Source organism: Protopterus annectens, chromosome 12.part0 (genome assembly GCF_019279795.1).
Source record: "Protopterus annectens isolate FY-2018-M chromosome 12.part0, PAN1.0, whole genome shotgun sequence".
In the NCBI taxonomy this organism is placed as follows: Eukaryota; Metazoa; Chordata; order Ceratodontiformes; family Protopteridae; genus Protopterus; species Protopterus annectens.
Genome location: NC_056746.1, coordinates 1311081327 through 1311100858, shown reverse-complemented (window position 1 = coordinate 1311100858; position 19532 = coordinate 1311081327). Strand labels below are relative to the sequence as shown.

Sequence of the window (19532 nt, the reverse complement as noted above, 5' to 3'; positions counted from 1 at the left end):
GGATTCCTGGGTTTGGGAGGGTGGTCTGTAGCAGGCTATAAACTGGAAGGCAGTTTTACCCACTGTTAGTTGCACATGGATAGTCTCTGATGCTTCGTGTTGTGCCACCAACCTGGAGGTGTGGGTATCTTTGACGAATATTGATACTCCCCCTCCTTTTGTGGTTTGGTCTAAGTTTTGGGGCCGAAAAGCATGGTATGAGGTATAACCTGGTAGTGCTGGGGTGCTCTCGGGAGCCTTGAACCAGGTTTCTGTTACTGCACAGATATCAATGTTCTCCATGCTAAGGAGAGTTTCAAGTGTGTGCATATTGAGGTTTAGACTTCTGGCGTTGAGTAGCATTACTCTTAGTTTCTTATCCCTTGTGATACCTATGGAGGTGGGTTTGTCTTTTGAGCCTTGCCTAAAAAAGGCACTATGGGGGTAGCAAGAGCCTTTGCCAATATACGAAAGCCCAGGGGTGACAGGTGCAAGCTGTCCCTAGCGAAGCATCGTGGCTTGTCGAGCATGTCATCCCAGGCTGACAGGCATTGGATCCCCTTTGAATGACACCAATACTTAAGCCAATTGTTGAAAATGATCATCTTGTCTTCATATTGTGGCATCATTCTTGGTGAGGGTAAGATGCTACTCAAGGTCAGGGTCATACCGGCCTGGGCTACATGCTCAGAGAGATCCTCTATGTCTCTTTTCATGTAGTCCAGGGAGGTACGTCTCAGGTCATTCACACCAGCATGGACAATGACTGAGTCATATTTGTACTTGCCTTGGAGTGACCTGAGTGCTTGTGTTATGTGGCGGATCCTAGCGCCCGACAGGCAGCTCACCGTGACCTTCTCCTTGTTCAGCCTGGTGAGTGGGACGTCAGTGTGCTTGACGATAGAGTCACCTATTACAAGTGTATCAGGTGTGTTGTTTAGCCTTAAGGGCTGTGACTGTTAGGCACACTGGCTTTGTGAGCTATGTGTTGCACGTGTTTTATTTTGGGGTAGGGATTGCTTGGGTGTCTGCTTTGGAGGTCTCTGCTGCTTAGGCAGATTTTTATTTAGAGCCTCCGAGTATGTTTTTGTGTGTTTATGTGTTTGGTTTGCTGTCGTGGTAGGTCTATGTGAGACTGGAATTGTAGTGAGTGTGGTTTCCTTCTCCTCCTGACTGGTTACGCCAGTACTGAGTTGAGAGAGCTTAGCCTCCAGTTTGGCTATATGGTTGCATCTCTCACATGTGTTGGAATTTGTTGGGAGGAGGAGAGGGTTGTCTGTGTACATGAGGCAGTTGTAACATTGCCTCAAGATTCCCAGATTCACCAGCTGGACTGGAGAGGAGATTGACAACTGACCTTTGGACATGCTAGAATAGTATTGGGAATTCCTTTATAATTGAAAAGTAGAAGGCATGTCTGGTCTAATAGGCGGCAAACAAGATCAGACTTAAATCAGAGGGAGATGGGAACTGTGGGTAGGGTGGGAAGTCAGAACTCTCAGATCCAATAATCTGGTATAAGGTGCTGAGGTCATATCAGGCAAACACAGATTGAATCAGATGAAAATGGACAATATAGGATCAAATATTGCAGGGTAATCATTGATGGAATTTGCAAAGATCATGCTTGTTTTTTTGTATTTACAAATAGTACAACAAAATCCATTTTATTTATTTTTTGTTGCTGCACTAGTCTAACACTGCACTACATTTCCAAACAGACAAAGGCAGAGCATTAGCTTGATTTTCCTCTTCCTGTAACATAGACGTTGCATAACAGTAGTGAAACACTCACAGGTATAATTATCAGCCATTCAATGTGCTTCTGTGGAGCACTTCTACATGGGCCATGTATTAAAATATATTAACATGCACAGTATTATTTCCCATACAATATACTGGCCTTGCAGAATCAACATATGAGGCAATGGCACACTTGCAAATATCTAAGACAACACACTTGGGAAGTAGGAATATTGTTTTAAAAACAATTTAAATGTGCATGACAACAAAAGCATGGTTAAGAAGTGATACTGAGCATTACCTCCAAATTTCCACTCCATGTCTATTAGCTGGTTAACCATTAGTGTCTGACCAAGGGCAAGCCTGGAGAGGGCCACAGAATGCAGAGTCCACTGCAACAACAAACACCCTAGAATTAGACAGCAGCACATCAGGTAAGAAAACGAACAAAAACATGCTAGAAAAAGTGACAATGAGGTTTAACTTTAAATGGGATCCCACCAAGATGCATCTGAATAGTGAGGCCAGGCTGGTAGTGACTTCCAATGTTGGGTTCCCCCTTTTTTGGGAGAGGTGAAGAGACTCCACTCAGGTAAATGGATACATATGAAGACTAGGGAGGCAAGCCGCCTATTATGGAGATGAAGGGCTCTGCAGGTATGTATGAGTCAGTAAGGCAATGTAAAGAAACAAAGGTGTGATGCATACAAAAACTTTAAAGCATCCAGTGTATGCTGCAGCACAGCCTTTGAGGGGAAGGGAAGCAATCTTGGCTCCCAAGACAGAATGATGGAGTGACTTATAAAAATGGAGAGGACAGCTGGTGACAATGAAAGTCATGGAGGTAAAAAAAATAAAAGACAAAATGCATCATCCCCTCCTCTAGAGATACCACTCACCTTATTCCGATGCCTTATTGTTAGAACTTATAGTTAGCAAAGCCCTAAAAGAGCCTCCCGGATTGAAACTTGTAAGAGTTGCACCTGTAGCCCACACTGCACTGGAGCAGAGCTCCCTCTTACTTCAGGACAGACAACAATGCATGCTAAGTGAACTCTGGTGGGTAATCAAAGGGGTGAAGCAAATTTGAGACAAGAGCAGAAATACTCGGAGGGAAGAGGACTGAGTGACTTCATTATTTTAAACAAAAAATAGATATACAGTCTTATCTTAGAACAATAACTTCATTTTGGAATAGTAAACACTACTACAATTCTTAATATCTTATTATAAAAGAAAGGCAGAAAGTGTTAAATGTAGACACATAACTAGATATAATTTTACTTTTACTATTATTATTATTTTTATTCAGGTAGATAGTTGGAATAGACCACGTGTCCATTTTTGCCAAGGCCTTGTGAAATAAAGGACAGCATAAACATGATTAACGAAAGTAGAAACTGTGATAAACACAGTTTGTCATACACAGTTCTAATAACTCAATGATACATTACACAGGAACAACACAGAAACAAATTATGGCACTGCCTCACAGATAATAAAGTGGTATAGAATAGACCATATTACAGAGGCAGTACAGATCATAGACAAAACAATTGTTGGGCTGTTTATTCTGTTAAGGGTTGAGTGTCACTAAGATATACCAGAATTATAGGTTAACTGAAAGGATGTATGGCTTTTCTAAAGTGATACAGTGGTTTTAATTTTAGATAACTTGTATAATTAGCAACACAGCAACATTTTCCAATGAGACATTTTACAAGTTTATACATGTTGTCATAGTAACTACAAATACTGGGTAGGGCATATGAAAAGACTGGGAAAAGGAAATACTACGGATGACCTGAACAGAGCAATTACTAAGGAACGGTTTAAACAAGGAAATGAGAGTGTTGTTGTGACTGTTTGGAAGTGTACTCATTAGTCTTTGTTGCATACAGTCAAAAACTTATACAAGCTCTACAAGCAGATAATGTTAACACTTTGTTACCTAAGTAAAGTACTACATAAATCTTGTCTGCTGTACCTAATACCACCCAAAAAGCAACATGTTCTTTACACTTTGCAAAATGAAGTCACTTCACAAGAATGAACCATTCAGATCTCAAACATATCCTAAAATCTGTTCACCTTGCAAAAACATCCCTGATTGTGGGAAGAAATTAGAAGGGAAAAATCACTGGTAGAAGATGAAGGCATTCAAAAATTGATATTACCTCTGGTGACAGCAGAGTAGCAGACCAAAGGTGGCAAAAATATGTGAAAATAGAAATCAGAAAGGAATAGGTGAGAACTAGCATGCTCTGGAACTACAGTGTGATTCATGGAATTCTGGGGAAGAACTGTTCGAGGTGGGATAGGTGTCGAGAGTTTGCTTCAAGACAGAACAAGAGGAGGTTAAACATTAAAGGTTACTGAAAGCGTGCAAGCTGTTTTTCACATCTGGGTAGGGAATAATGATAAGGACAGACGGCAATATGCACAAGTAAAAACATTCGCTTTAACATGCAATTTATCATAGGAAATGTGTCAAAATACAGCCAACAGTTTGGGCCAACTGCTCCTGTTTGGAGAGGTAAACTTCCTTCTTGAAAAGTATCTAGAGTTTTGCATATTTGGTGCAAGTTAAAGGTGGTGGGAGTTTGAAAATGGATTTTTGTGTTCCTTGAGCTTGTGTAATCAAGTGATAAGTCTGGGAAAATGTGATGTGGGTTGAAATAGAGATGAGAAGAAAAACTACATACAAGATCAGCTTCCCTTATAGTGTGAGTGTAAGCTGTAAGTTGGAAACATACTCAAAACAGCTGCCATGGACAATATGTGGAAATAACAGCTTTTTAACAGAATGTCTGCTTTGTCAATATTAACACAGAATGTAAATAGCCTTATAGGTATAGACAAAAATCAAAGAGTACTGAATTACATTAAGAAGAGAAGGGTACAAATAGCAATATGATAGAACAGGGGTTCCCAAAGTGTGCACCGTGGCGCTCAGGGGAGCCATGGCTTCCTCACAGGGGCGCCGCGAACTAATAATCTTAGCCACAAAATAAATCACAAACTAATAAGCTTAGTTACTAAGCTTATTAGTTTGCAGTTTATTTTACGGCTGCGCTAAAGGTTATAGGCTAAAGGCAGGAGGAGAGCAGCTAACCAGGAGATAAATATTTTAAGAACATTGGACTTCACCGGTCTAAAGCAATACTCAAGCATCTACTAGGACAGTCTTCTTACATAATCTTCTTTTATAAAGGTTTACTGCTGTCACTTCTGCTCGATATATAGACTCACAAGACCATTAAGAATTTAAAATTAAAAATATGAAACAACGAAAGTGTCTGGCCAAATAAAAACAGGAGTGTTATCCGAGTGATAAGCATTCTTACTGGTACTGCAATAACTAGTATTTTTCATTTCATAGGTACTGCTACAGACAGCAAGTAGCACATAACTTTTATCAACAACTTGATAATGCCACTTGACACCAGGTTCATAAAATATGCTTCCTCTTACAAAGCATTATAAAGTTCTGGCATGCACTAAAACATCAAGAAATGTGAAAGTAAATCAGGTGTGAAAAAAAAAATGCCCACCCCCCCTAAAAAAAAAACATTCTGCATGAAGACATACAAGCGTGGAATACTGCGCAGGCTCCATTATCCATCAAGAAAGTACAGTTGTGTACACTTACCATAAATGTAGATGTTCGAGTGTATTCACTGTTGCAGTCCTAACCTATGAGTTATCTGGCTCCTGGTAGCCCTCAGTCAGCCCGAATACCAGAGTCCTTGGTATATGACATCAGCTGCCGTCAGCTGTAAACTGATGTCAGAACGTCAGGTATAAAGGGAGGCGGCTGACACCATTTCCTCAGTTTTTCTTGCCTTAACTGTCAGGAGCTCCCAAAAGAAGGGCAAACCAGGAAGGAAACACCCTGGAAAAAAAACATCCAAAAAAATAACATAAGTAATCTGTGCCTTAGGAAAAAAGGGGGATGGAGGGTGGGAAACCAGGAGTGCAACAGTGAATATACTTGAATATATACATTTATGGTAAGTGTACACAACTGTACTATGCTCTTCATGTTTTACTGTTGCAGTTCTAATATATGGGTTGATTCCCAAAGCCCAGGAAGAGAACAAAAGAGTGGAGGAAGAATCACAGGTTAAGGACTGATAAGGACGCCTTGCAGAACTGCAGAGGCAAAACCAGCCCTAGACTTAGAAAACAAAGATAGGTTGTAATGCTTTGTGAAAGTATGGACAGAAGACAAAGTGGCTGCTTCTAGAATGTCCTTAATAGGCACACCTCTCAAAAAAGCTGCAGAGGTACAGGCTGCTCTAGTAGAACGGTTCCTAATACCCTGGGGGGGGGGGGACTTTCCATGCTGCAGGTAACAAAAATTAATACAATGAGCAATCCATTTGCAGATGGTTTGTTTGGAAATAGCTTTAACCTGAGCCCCAGGAGCAAAACTAACCAACAACTGCTAAGACTTCCGAAGGGGTTTAGTCCTATTTAAGTAAAATCTCAACTGTTTGTACACATCAAATGCAGTTTAGTCTGTCAGCTATTTTCTTTGCACAGTTTTTTGAAACTACACTGACTTATGCTGTGCAATCCAGCTGTATACTGTAATGTTTTCCTACTTTTCTTCACTATTGTGCAACAGTGGAATTGATATCCATCAGAAAGGGGATGAAGGGCCAACCCATTTATACGATGAGGTGCAGGATACAGCCTGCCACTACAAAACTTTGTTTTTGTCTTTTTAGCATTTTTTTTTAAATATAAAAATAGATTAAAGGTAACTCAATTTAGGGTAAGTCAAGAAGATATAGGTAAACTATTAGTGTACTTAATTAAAAAAATACTCCACATAGTTATTACTAAGGTAGGGAATGGAAATAAAAGTTGTGTATTTAACATAACTTGGCATCTGTGTTGTCCAATTTCATTATGCATTATGAATGGGTCTTTGGATTCGTCCTCGGATCACACTTGGCCATTTCTTCCAGCCATACGATCCGAGCCTCAAACTCCTCCCTCTCCCATAATGCCTCACTCCTCCTCAAATCCCCAGATCAAGTTTGCTGCCCCTTCAGAAAGATAGTTAGATCTATAAAATTGCACAGGCAAAGAAAGTGACCAACTGGAGCCCAGACTAGGAACCTGTGGGTTCCCTTATTCTCTATATCGCTCTCCGCTATAAAAGGATGGGTGAAGGAGGAGGGAATGTGATGCATAATGAAACTGGACAACACAAATGCCAAGTTATGGTAAGCACATAACTTCTAATCTGATGTATTCCATTTCATTAGGCATCACAAATGGGTCAGAGTTCCCAGCTACATAAACCCTGGGAGGACCTCAAGGAATGATATGCTTGAGCACCACGGAGCCAAAGGATGCTCTGTTTTTGGATATAATGTCCAACTTGTAGTAAGATACAAAGGTATGAGATGTGGACCAAGTAGCTTCAGCACACATTTCATCAATAGGAGTCCCTGCTGAGAAGACAGCTGAAGTAGACATAGACCTGGTTGAGTGAGCTCTAACCAGATAGGGAAGTTGCTTGCCTTGTTGGGAGTAAACTGCAGAAATACAATCTGTAATCCACTTGGCTAAAGTGGTCTTGGACACAGCCTGGCCTAACGTATTTGGTGAGAAGGCAATAAACAACTGATCAGATTTTCCTTGTGATTTAATTAATATTTGTTGAACGGGAAAGTCCAACCAGGACAGAATCTATTTTCAGCGGAGGCCCGGGGAGATACACTCCAGATGCATGTCTTTGAATGTGGGAGGTAACTGGAGTACCCAGAGGAAACCCATGAGAACGCAGGGGAGGACATGCAGACTCCACACAGAAGTCACCACAGCTGAGAATCAAACCTCAGAACCTCTTTCTGTGAGGCGACAACGTTAACCACTGCACCACTGTTCAGTGTAAATAGAAATGCAACTGTCTGTGTACATCCACCGAATGCAGCATGTACTCACCTTTACTGGAGTAATTAGGGAAAAATACAAGCAAGTGAATGGTCTGATTAATATCTGCCTCTGAGGAGACCTTTGGTATGACAGACGGATTCATTGCGAGTGAGACTATCTTTAAAGAAGGTAATATATGGTGATTGGGAAGATGGAGCTTGCAATTACGACACTCTTCTAGCTGAATTAATGGCCACTAGAAAGGCAGTCTTCCAAGATAACAATTTTAAATCGCATGAGCTAGCAGGTTCAAATGGTCTACGACTAAGTCCCTGAAGTACCAAGGTAAGATCCCAAGGAGGAAAAGGGTCTTTTATTGGAGACCTTAGATGAAAAAAAAACTCCTTTCATAAAACCCCTACATAGTTTAGAGTTGGAGATAGAAGAAGGAAAGCTATTACCCTTCCTACACGGACATTTGTGATAGCCACAAGCTGTAAATTTATAGTGGAAAAGGTAGCTCCATGCTGAAAAGGCGACCTGACAAACATAAGGATGTCCAGGACTGAAGCAGAAAAAGGATCAAAATTCCTCTGTGATGCCCAAATGGAAAATCTCTTCCATTTACTAAGAGAAAAACAACCAAAAACAGAGACAGACTAAAAAGACTTTGCAGTCAGATGACTTGAAGAAATTAATCCCACAGGATAAAAGGGTACAGTTACATGACCTGAAGAAATTAATCCCACAGGATAAAAAAGACAAAACAGAGCACGAAAAGATAAAGGACAATGCAAAGAAAACAAATACGAACAAGAAATGCAAACAGCTGATCTCTGCAAGAGTTTTGATCTTTTAATCATTTCCAGACAACAGGATTGGAAAAGCATCATCAGAAAACGCCCTTACTACAGGAAACAGAAGAAAAGCTAAAATAGAAATTGTGATGGTCAGAGGAGTTGCACAAGTCAGTGGGATGCAAGAAAGGCAGATAAGCATGGTACAATGCATTTTGAAAGCAGATCGGGGCAGACAGTAGGGTAATAGAAGAAAGGGCTGGGCAGGAAATTACACTGAAACAGAATGGCTGTTGGCAAAGAAAACAGCTATAAAAGCAAAGGAATGTGTCATGGTTGGTGGCAAGAAAAACAGCTACAAAGGCAAAGGAATGTGTCATGGTTGGTGGCAAGGAAAACAGCTGCAAAAGACAGTCTCTCCAACATCCAGGAGAGCTTTAGAGACGAATATCACAACTGGTGGAAAAGGGCTTACAGGTCTAGCCATTAGATAACAGTACGCCATTTAAAAGCAGGGAATGACTAGAAAATGTAAAAACTTAAACTCAAAGGACATATGTGTTTAGACAGCAGTGCTAAGCAGAGTACTGAAAGTAAATGTGTAGGAAAATGTATAAATGTATACCTAAGTGGGTAAAGGGGCAGAATGTTTGAAATTGTTGAGCCATCAGTTGAAAGTGACTCATAAGAGAGGAAGAATCGGATGGCAGCTAATATTATGACTGAAAGTTGTTCACAAATTACATGGCCAAACTACTTTAATACAATTTCTCAAAGTTAACTACATGGAATGCATGGTAACTATAAGAATCGACCAGAACAGGTTAAAAAAGACTGGGAAATGAGAAAAGAAAGCCAGTATACAAAGAAAGAATAGGAGGATAGGTTTACGGCTTCCAAGTATGCAACAGAATCTAGAAGCTTTAAGATTCTTGCATGGAAGTCCTTGGATAGATACTTTTATACCTCAAATAGACAGAGAATTTTTTTCACCGCAATTGTTGGAGATGCAATGGGAAAGAAAAGAATACTTGGGAACAGGATTATTGGGAATTTAATGAGTTGACAGATTTAAAAAAATCCCCTACAGGGTACACTGTCAGAAATGTCAGGGAAACAAATTACTTTAACTAAGGAAATTATTCTTTTGAGCTGTGATACAGAAACTGAAATGCCTTGACACAGTAAGGCACTACTTAGTTTAATGCTGTTCACTGTTAAAAAAGCAATTACTAGAAAACCAACAGAATTACTGAACACTGTAAAGGATTTAATAGAATTGAAGGTGTGAGCTTTAGAAAAGGGAAGGAGCAAGCTAAGAGAAATAAATTGATTCTGTGAGAAAAATACATACAGAATATGTTCAGGAAGAGGAGTGATATTTCAGGAAGTCAAGAGTTGAGCTATGCAATATTAAACTGAATAATAATGAAGACAAAAATCATATATGTATGATGCAGGAAAAAAATCTTTGTAATGGTTTGTTTCTCTTTTATCACTATGTAAAATGTGACATTAATTACTATGTTTTAAAAAAGTTAACTCTGTGGATGGTATCTGTATCTGAATAATGGAATTTGTATCAAGGTACAACATGTTGATAGCTTTATATATATTTTATCACTTAATCAGTGGTCAAGTTGAAACGAGTATGAAAAATGGAGATCATGCGTTAAGGTTCAGTGTGAGTAAAGAGTTGGTGAAAGTAGATTCAAAGAACAGCAAGCTAACAAGACATTTACACGACAATTTACAGACAAAACTGACTCAAACAAGTGGGGAATAGTGGAGAATAAGTATATTGCAAGGTGCAGCACCTAAGCCCCTTCCCATAAAAAATGGGATGTATGAAAAAAGGACAACAAATCTACAAGGAAACAGTAAATGAAGATAGAGGTAGAAGAAGAGGGTGGATTTCCATGTAAAAGAAAAATAAAAGAGCATAAAGTACAGAGGAAAGAATGGAGAACAGTGTACAGAAAAGCAAAGGTAAAATGAAAAAAAGATTGGAGTGGGTTGAAAGAACCCCACAACACATATAATGGATGGACATGAAAAGTCAGTAGAACAAGATACACAACAGAGCAGAAGCAACAGAGGCAGGAATACAGGAAAGGGCAGAGAGACAATTACCCAAAGCCTGTACCACTAAATGGGCACTAACAGTCAAAACCAAGTGGGAATAGGCACCATGAGTGCTGAAATATGGACTGGATGTGGAAACATTCAAGCCCAAGGGGTTGGGAGGGATAAAACAAGCAAGAAGTTATGAAATGGGGAGGGGTTCCACCAAGATTCTGATGTGGAACCTCAAGGGGATCTCAAACCCCACAAAGAAAAGCAGAAATGTAAATAAGTGCACCAGGGAAGGAGCGAGCATTTAACAAAGCTAAAGGGAAGGGGTAAAGAACCCATAATGTATGCACAAAACACAACTGAGAGGAAAAAAAGGTGCTATGATATTGTTCACAAAAAGTATAAAAACAGAGGAAGAGCAAGGAATGAAGATAGGGAATAAGTAACCTGGAAGGACGAAGTAGAAGTGGAGAGGCACATGACAGGGAACATTTATACTCCAAACAAAAACGAGGAAGGATTTTTCACAAGGTTCTTTGCAGAATGAGAAAAGCTAAAAGACAGATGAGGCAGACTATAAATAATCAGAGGGATCTATAACGTAACCTTAATATTGTAAGTAGACATGGGGGGCAAAGGCACATAAGAAGGGAAAAAGAAAGAAAAGTTACAGAAAATGAGACAGTGGGTAGCTATATGGTAATAAAACAATACAGAAATGAATGTACTGCAGAAGAGAAAGAGCAAGGCAGCATATCAGACCGTTTTGGATGAGGAAAGAGACAGCAAGAGAGACATAACATGCTTCATCTCAAAAAATCTAGATCCCTCAGAGCCACAAGGGCGGGAGACTTAAACCTCGACACGGTTATTAATAGGACGTGCTGGAGGGATAGATTCATCACCCAAAGACTCCCTATGCTGTGGAACAAAATCCCGGTTTATGTAAGGCAGAGCACCTCGCTGGCCTTGTTCAAGAGGAATCTTGACCAATGGATGGGAGATCGCAGATACACCCCAGGGGTTACCTCAGTGTCACTGCTCGACAGAGGCACAGCAAAATAATGGGCATAGTTTCTCCAAACTAAAGGGGTGGTGTAAGCCACAAAACTATGGGCTAGGCTTATAAATGCCCTCGGGCAGATAGCCTAGTATGAACCTATGAACCTATGAACAATAGAACTAGAGGAGGACAGCCATATCAGACTATGCATGTGTCACAGTCTTGCCACACAAGCAAGAAAGGCTACCACTAAATATGGAGACTGGAAATGAAATGCAACCAAAATGGAAGAGTAAAAAGCTAAGCTAAGATGGAGGTGGGAATAATCAAAAAAACAAGCAAGAAAAGAAGAACTGAGTAAAAGATGGGGACTGTATACAAAAGTAAGGACAGTACAGTTACTACAGGAGGCAGGGCAGTAAAGTAAGCATCAGGAGAAATACAGAAAATAGAAGGGGGAACTCAGAGAGCTACAAACTCATAGGCAATGACAGCCCCAATAAAACAGAACAGGAAGAAGTCAAATTAAGAGGCTTGAAAGAATAGACTCAACCAGAATAGAGAGACAAATAATGGACAGTAGTAGTTCTGGCAGTATCAAAAACAGAGAACAGGAATGGTCTAGTGTGAAAACAACAGTAAAACAAATGGATAAACCTAGGGAACATTAGAAGTAGAGAAGGAATGATACCACTGAATGATGAAAAGTTCAGAAGAGAAAGAAAGACAAGTGACCAATACTTCCCTTTGCACTTAGAAAGGATCCAGGACAAAGTATGTTGCATATGTCAAACTTGCCATAACCGTAGGAGTTCGAATGATCACTGCTGCAGCTACCTTAGCTATAATGGTTATATTCTGCCAAGGATATAACAGACAGCTTACAAAGCTTCAGGGCACCTTCCATGTGCCCAAACTGTAAAGCAGCACGTGCTGAGCTGACTAAAAGACAAGTCTGGGTGCAAAGACCTTCAGACCTTTCCTGCCAGTACAGTGAGGGAGGTTGAGTCTTGAAAGGACAATGCTAGTATCAACAATAAATAAATATCCCCACCCTGGCATAAAAAAGCACAACAAAAAAAAAGAAGGGGGATGGAGGGAGGGAGCTGATACCGCAGCAGTGATCATTCAAGCATCTACTGTTACAGTAAGTTCAATTTACACAATTGCTTTATGTTCATCATTTGGGTTACTGCTGCAGTAGCCTTAGCTATATGGGTACATTATCTTACCCAACTAAATTTGGAACCCTCTGCCATCTCTTCTTAAATGTCTGTTTACCTGAATTTTGCTGAGACTGTTTATTCTATTTTTTGCCAAAACTGGATTAGGAGAGAAAAAATACCTTGTACAATTTGGGAAACGAGAGCTGAACAATCTGAAGAGATTTCCTGGATAAGCTTGCCCCTTTCGTCTTACTTTTTGATCACCTCTGCAGCAGACACACTAAATCTCCATCCAAGGGAGAATTTAAAATCTCATTCTTATCATCATCTGGGAGGTTTGAGAATGCAGACATGCAAAACCACCTTAAAACAGTACCAATGGCCAAACCCCTAGAAGAAGTATCAACAGTCATACACACACTGCAAACAATGAGTAGTGACCTTTGCATCAGAAGAAACCGAGTTACTTAAACCAGATTTTTCCTCACAAGAAGACACATTCCTTATACTTTCAAAATTTGACAGAACAAACTGTAACATCTGAGCCTGATCATTCAAAAATTTGAAAATCAATGTTGCAGAAATATATACTTTTCCCTATACCTATGAATAATTTTTACATTCTTATCAGAAAGACTAGTATTGGAATTAACTAGATAACTAGCAGCAGTGGAATCAACTAAAGATATAGATGCAAGGAAGGTTTGGGAATAGTGCATAAAATTTTAAAAATTGAGGAAATTTATACATTTATCTACCTTTTTGGGGGTAGCTAGCTGACTATCAGGAAAACTGCAGGCAGTAACACATGCACACACACGCACGCACGGCAGCACACACACACACACACACACACACACACACACACACACACACACACACACACACACACAGGGAATGGGTGTAGATGCGAGAAAATCCTTCCATAACAACTCACAGTATTTTCTGAGGGACTGAGAAACCTTAGTGTTCTCCAACTGAAAACACAAGCATATTCTAGAACATTCTAAAAGAAAAAGAAGCCACCACAGGGAGAATCAGAAACTGAACTCTCCACTTAATCTGAAAAAGAAATACGAGGGGAAAAACTGTGTCCCTTTCTGAATCTACAGGAAAAGAGGAGTCCCCTCTTTCTTTCACCAGAAACTAATTTACAAAAGGGTTCATTCAACAGCCTGAATTAAACCCTGAGCCAAACAAATAAACTACTCCTATCTAAAGAAATGAGAGGAGGAGCAGAAACATGCATGGTTTTCCTTTTTGACAGGAAAAATGGGGCCACTCGTGTTACTAATGGCAGCAGTTCCTTCCCCAGGAATGGGCACAGCTTTCTAACACAACAGGAAAACCTTCCCTCTCCCAAAACTGCGAAGAGTGGCTTCTCCCTTGCATACTTAGGGGAGTCCAGCAACTGCAGAAGATGTGGCTAACCCCGGGGGCATAGTGGATATAGGTGCTACACCAGAGGGATCCAGGATAAAAGTTGAGTGGTCTGAGGCCACAGCAGAGTTATCCACCTGTGACTGAGGCAAATTGCTAGCCCACTGTGGTGGCAAAGGCCGTTTCCTTAACTTTTTTTTCTTTTTGTGTCTGAAAGAGGGACCGACCAACCATGGGACCTGTAGTCTGCTCCATGGTCAAGTCAAAAATGGTCTAACTAAAAAACAAAAATCAAAGTAAGAAGTTCCACAAACAAAAAATTACTGTAAAATACTTACCTTTTTTGTCCCCGTCCTGTTTCCTGGAACTTTATCAGAGTATAAAAACACAATCCTGGTTCCACAATGGTATTTATAGTAAGAATTATCCAATCACATCTCTTCACAACTTATGTGTTTTTCTTTTTGAACCTGTATCTACTAGAAAACTGTATTGAATACTACTTTTGTATAGACTAACTAGATGATGTGTATTCTCCATCTTACTGTATGTATACTATTGTACTATCTAATTATTGTATTTTGCTTATATTTCTGTGGAGCTTTTCTCCCTGGGCCTCTGCTGAAAATGGGCTTCTGGCCCAGTCGGACATTCCAGGTAAACAAATGTAAATAAATAAATACTTGATTGTTCAACCTTAAAGGACTAGAACATGAGGTGGAAAATGTGTTAAAATTGTATATCAAAATAAATAAAATTACAATAAAAACTTTTACAAACATCAATACACACTCAGTGTATACTGTAACAATTTCAAACAGTTTTTAAAAAAATGTGATAGTAAAATGTGATAGTAAGTATATAAAACATTCTTAAAGCTTGCTAAAACCAATTATAATGTATATGCCCTACATTTTAGTACACTAAGCAAAGATGAATGATCAATGACACCTGGTGGGAGTGCTGCATTTGATTTTAACTGCCACACTAGTTCTTTATACTCTAATAATGTCTGTTTTACTTTCACTATAAAGGGTTTTATCGATAACAAAAAAATTTAAACCTTTTTAAAAGACTTGCAAGCCTCTAAGTGTCTAGTTAAAGCATTTGTTTTCTTTTTCTTTTTGATATCATATAAATGTTCCCTAATTTTGTCCATCAATCTCCATGTAGTTTCTCCAATGTAAACCACTGGACATGAAACATGTTACTATTATCAACTATTGTCGTGTCACAATCATAGCAAACAAGTCATGGAATGCTTCTTTCAAAACTTCTGGCACTAGCATATGGCCTGTCATCTACAAATTCAGGCAAACTGCTAGCCTGATGTAGTGGCAACAGCTGTTTGCTTATTTTTTTCCATTTTTGTGGAAGTTACTCAAGCCCTAACTTTCTAGCCCAACGGTTCCTGGAGTTCATAAATTCAAATGCCATGGAACAGCTAGTCACTGTTCCCACGAGAGGAGAAAATATACTAGATCTCATTGTCACAAACATGGGGACAAAATGCTCCACACCGGAAGTATATCCCTCATTGGTGAGATCTGATCATAAACTAATCTCACTGGAAATCCACATCCCGCCCCCACCCCAAACAAAAAAGACCAGAGTGAAGAACTTCTCTAAAGCAAACTTCACACTACTCAAGACTGGTGTGGTATCCTTCAAGGCCCCTGAGCCAGTGGAAACCACAACCCAAGCTGCGGAAGCCCTTACAAATGCCTTCTATGAACACCTCCAGGACTGCATGGATCAGGCAATCCCAAATAAAACCAAGACTCTTTCCACAAAGGGCAAGCGTCCAGTCTGGTGGACCCCAGCCATTAACAAACTTTACAATAAGAGGAGAAAGCTATTACATGATAGAACAAAATCCATAAAAGGGAAGTCACCCTGATCATTATTAGTAAAAAATACGAGCACTCATAAAATCAACTAAGGCCAATTTTGAGAGAAAAATTGCCATGGATTCAAAGGACAATCATAAGGCCTTTTTCAGCTATGTTAGGAACCTGGGTGGAAACTCCCAGATATGCTCAGAATTAGTCCAAAATGATACAAAAATCACTGAACCCACAGGCATTGCCAACATACTGGCAGACAGGTTCAGTGCAAACTTCACCCCTCTCCCCCCCTAAAGGAGAGATAACTATCCCAGCCGAGTGTAGCCTCCCGGACATCTCAAATGCGCAGGTGAAAGCTGCTCTCTCTAAAGCTAAAAACACAGCATCAATGGGACTGGATGGTGTCCCCGGCTGTGTGCTACACGAGCTAAATGCGGAATTAAACCCGCACATAAGGCAGCTGTTTAATCTCAGCCTTACCACAGGATACGTGCCCAAGGAGTGGCGTACGGCAACTGGGGTCCCACTCCACAAAGGCGGCGCCTCTACGGACCCTGGTAATTACCGCCCCATAAGCTTAACAAGTCTAGTCTGCAAAGCTATGGAGAGGATCATAATGGAGCTCATAAACAAAGATATAGGGGACTTGCAGACATTGGACCCGACCCAGTTTGGCTTTGTCAAGGGAAGATCATGCCTTTTGAACTTGGTTGACTTCTTCGAAACAGTCACCAAGGCCATTGATGAGGGAAAGGCAGTCCATACAGCCTACCTTGACCTTGCAAGGCTTTCAACACAATACCCCACTCGGGTATTGTAGAAAAACTTACCAGCTTAAATGTAAACCCATATGTCACAAGATGGGTTGCAAACTGGCTTAAGGACAGAACCCACAGGGTTAGAGTTGCTGGCGCTATGTCAGACTCCAAGCAGGTCACAAGTGGTGTCCCACAGGGCTCGGTCCTTGGCCCCCTATTGTTTGGCATCTACTTCTCAGAAGTACAGGCCAACATGGGAGGACTTTGGCTGACAAAGTTTGCAGACGACTGCAAACTGGGCGCCATAGTGGAAAGTGCATCGGACACGGATATCCTTCAGAAGGGACTCACAGAAACAGATAGCTGGTGCCAGAGCCATGGCCTGAAGTTAAACGCCAAAAAATGTATAGTCATACCCTTCGGGAAAAACAAGGTAACCCCAAGCTACCATATAGGTGGCAATCCACTAAGCACAGAAGAGGTTATATCAGGGACCTGGGGACCCAGGTTGACAGTGGCCTTTCTTTTGACACTCACGTTGCTAAAGTGGTTAGAAAGACCTTCTACATTGCCCACCTGATCATGAAGGGATTCACATCCAGATCTAGTGAGGTCATTGTTCCCTGTACTCTTCACTTATCAGACCAATGATCGAGTACAATGCCCCATTCGGGATGTATCTCACCCGACATCTGCAGCAATTGGAGAGACCCCAAAAGTTCCTCACCAAAAGGATAAAGGGACTCCAAAATCTGTCATATGCTGCCAGATTGAAGAAACTCCAGCTCTATTCAGTCGCATACCGTCTGCTCAGAGGTGACATGTGCCTGACATACAAGGCCATGTCCAACCCGGAATTAATGGACATGCTCCACCTCAAAAATCCAAATCCACCAAAACCACTAGAGCAAGCGACTTAAACCTTAGCACGGATATAAATAGGACGTGCTGGAGGGATAGATTTACCACTCAGAGACTCCCTATGCTGTGGAATAAAATCCCGGTCCATGTGAGGCAGAGCACCTCGCTGACTCTGTTCAAGAGAAATCTAGACCTGTGGATGGGAGATCGTAGGTTTACCCCGGGAATCATCTCTGTGTCACTGCTGGACAGAGGCACAACAAACTAATGGGCACAGTATTTTTTCATATAAGGGGTGGCGTAAGCCACAAAAATTTGGGCTAGGCTTATAAATGCCTTAGGGCAGATAGCCTAGTATAAACCTATGAACCTATGAAGAAGGACCAACCGTGGGACTGGCAGTCTGTTCCACAGTCAAGCAGAAATTGGTGCCTATTTCTCACGGCGGACAAGCAGCAACTGCTGGTAAACATTACCAGTTCAGAAATGTTACTTTTTTGACAGAAAAAGCACTTCAAAACACTATGACAGGCCCACTAATGAAAAATAAATACCATTTCTCCACAGAAAAATGTCTTCAGTTACTTTACCCTGCTTTAAAAATGACAGAAAAAAATTAAGTACGTTGCAGTCTTTACAGTCTTCAAACAGCCGGTTAAAATGCAACATTCCTAGCTTTAAAATAACTTTCCTGAAGAGGAAAGTAATAAAACATCAGAAAAATTAAGAAAAGGGAAGTTCCCCCCAAAGGGAACTTATCTACCCAGCAGAGCAAAGCACAAGCTAACCTTCGAACCTTGAAAGCCTCAGAGGCATTTACTATTTTGGTGGCAGTAAAGCTCTGGAGGCTTCTCATCCAAACTTGTCTTTTAGTCAACTTAGCTCAAGCTGGTTGACAGTTTGGGCACATGGGAAGGTGTTTCAAGCTTTGGAAGCTGGTCAGCTGTTATATCTTTGTCAAGATATAACCCATACAGCTAAGGCTACTGCAGCTGTGATCAATATGATGTACATGATACCAGTACTTGAAGAGGAAAGGATCTTGAAAAATTAAGACAGGCACAGACTGGATAGTTCAATGCCAGAAGAAGAAGAAGAAACAAGAACAGTCTTAACAAGATTAAAGGGGGCGGTATCTGGAGTTGATGGGCCCCACCTGAACTTTATGCAGTAATGGAGAGGGAGATGAAAACAAGGATAGTAAACTGGTAGGAATACTGGGTAGGCTAACTTGAGTCAATGGGAGAGGCCAAGGTGATCCTGTTACCTAAACAGAAAATAATGGTCAGAGACATTAGGGCACTAAAATAGTTTCCCCCTAATTAATGCAGACAGAAACATATTTTGCAAAAACCTTAGCAATCAGGCTTGAGAAAATTCTATTGAGGCTTATTCAAGAAAAGCAGGCAGGGTTTATTAAAGGAAAGATGAAGGTAGACAACTGGCAGAAAGTGCTTTGATTTATGGAAACTCAGGCAGCTAAAGGAACTACATAAGACAGGATAGTCCTCTATGACATAAAAACAACATTGGATTCCATGGAGTGAGGATTACCAATGGACATCCTGAAAAACATCATAAAGGACAGGTTCAGTTCAGAAACTGGACAGAAAGCCATGCACCAAAGCCCAACAGCAGAAATTACAGAGAGCAGGGAAATCATAGGAAACAGTGAGCTTCAAAGAGGAGTCAGAAAGGAATGCTCATCATCACCAAGGTTATTTATAACAGTCATGGAGGTATGGCAATGGTAGTTAGGGAAACACCAGAAGAAAACTTGACAAGGAAAAGAGGGGAAAGTACAACTTCTGTTTTCCATGGAAGACCGTGTCTTCCTGGCTGAGGACAGAGAAAAAGAGAAAGAGTAGGGGAACCATACTCATACAGTCTGAGCTGCTCAAAAGGGAGACTGGCTTTGAATGTAATCTTAAGAAGACTGTTTAGATGAGAAATGTAAAAAAAACGAGAAAGGTAAGCATGAAAGCAAACTAAGGATACTCATAAAAAAGGAGCAGAGCTGGAGATTT

At 40.6% G+C, this 19532-nt stretch overlaps 1 protein-coding gene across 1 annotated transcript in view; it reads right to left on the bottom strand.

Moving 5' to 3' along the window:
* COMMD7 (COMM domain containing 7) overlaps window positions 1–19532 on the bottom strand; it is a 565679-nt gene that overhangs the window by 271885 nt on the left and 274262 nt on the right. The window contains exon 6 of the mRNA XM_044090372.1: window positions 2024–2114. Coding sequence (XP_043946307.1) covers window positions 2024–2114 — 91 coding nt within the window. The remainder of the gene's footprint in view (window positions 1–2023; window positions 2115–19532) is intronic.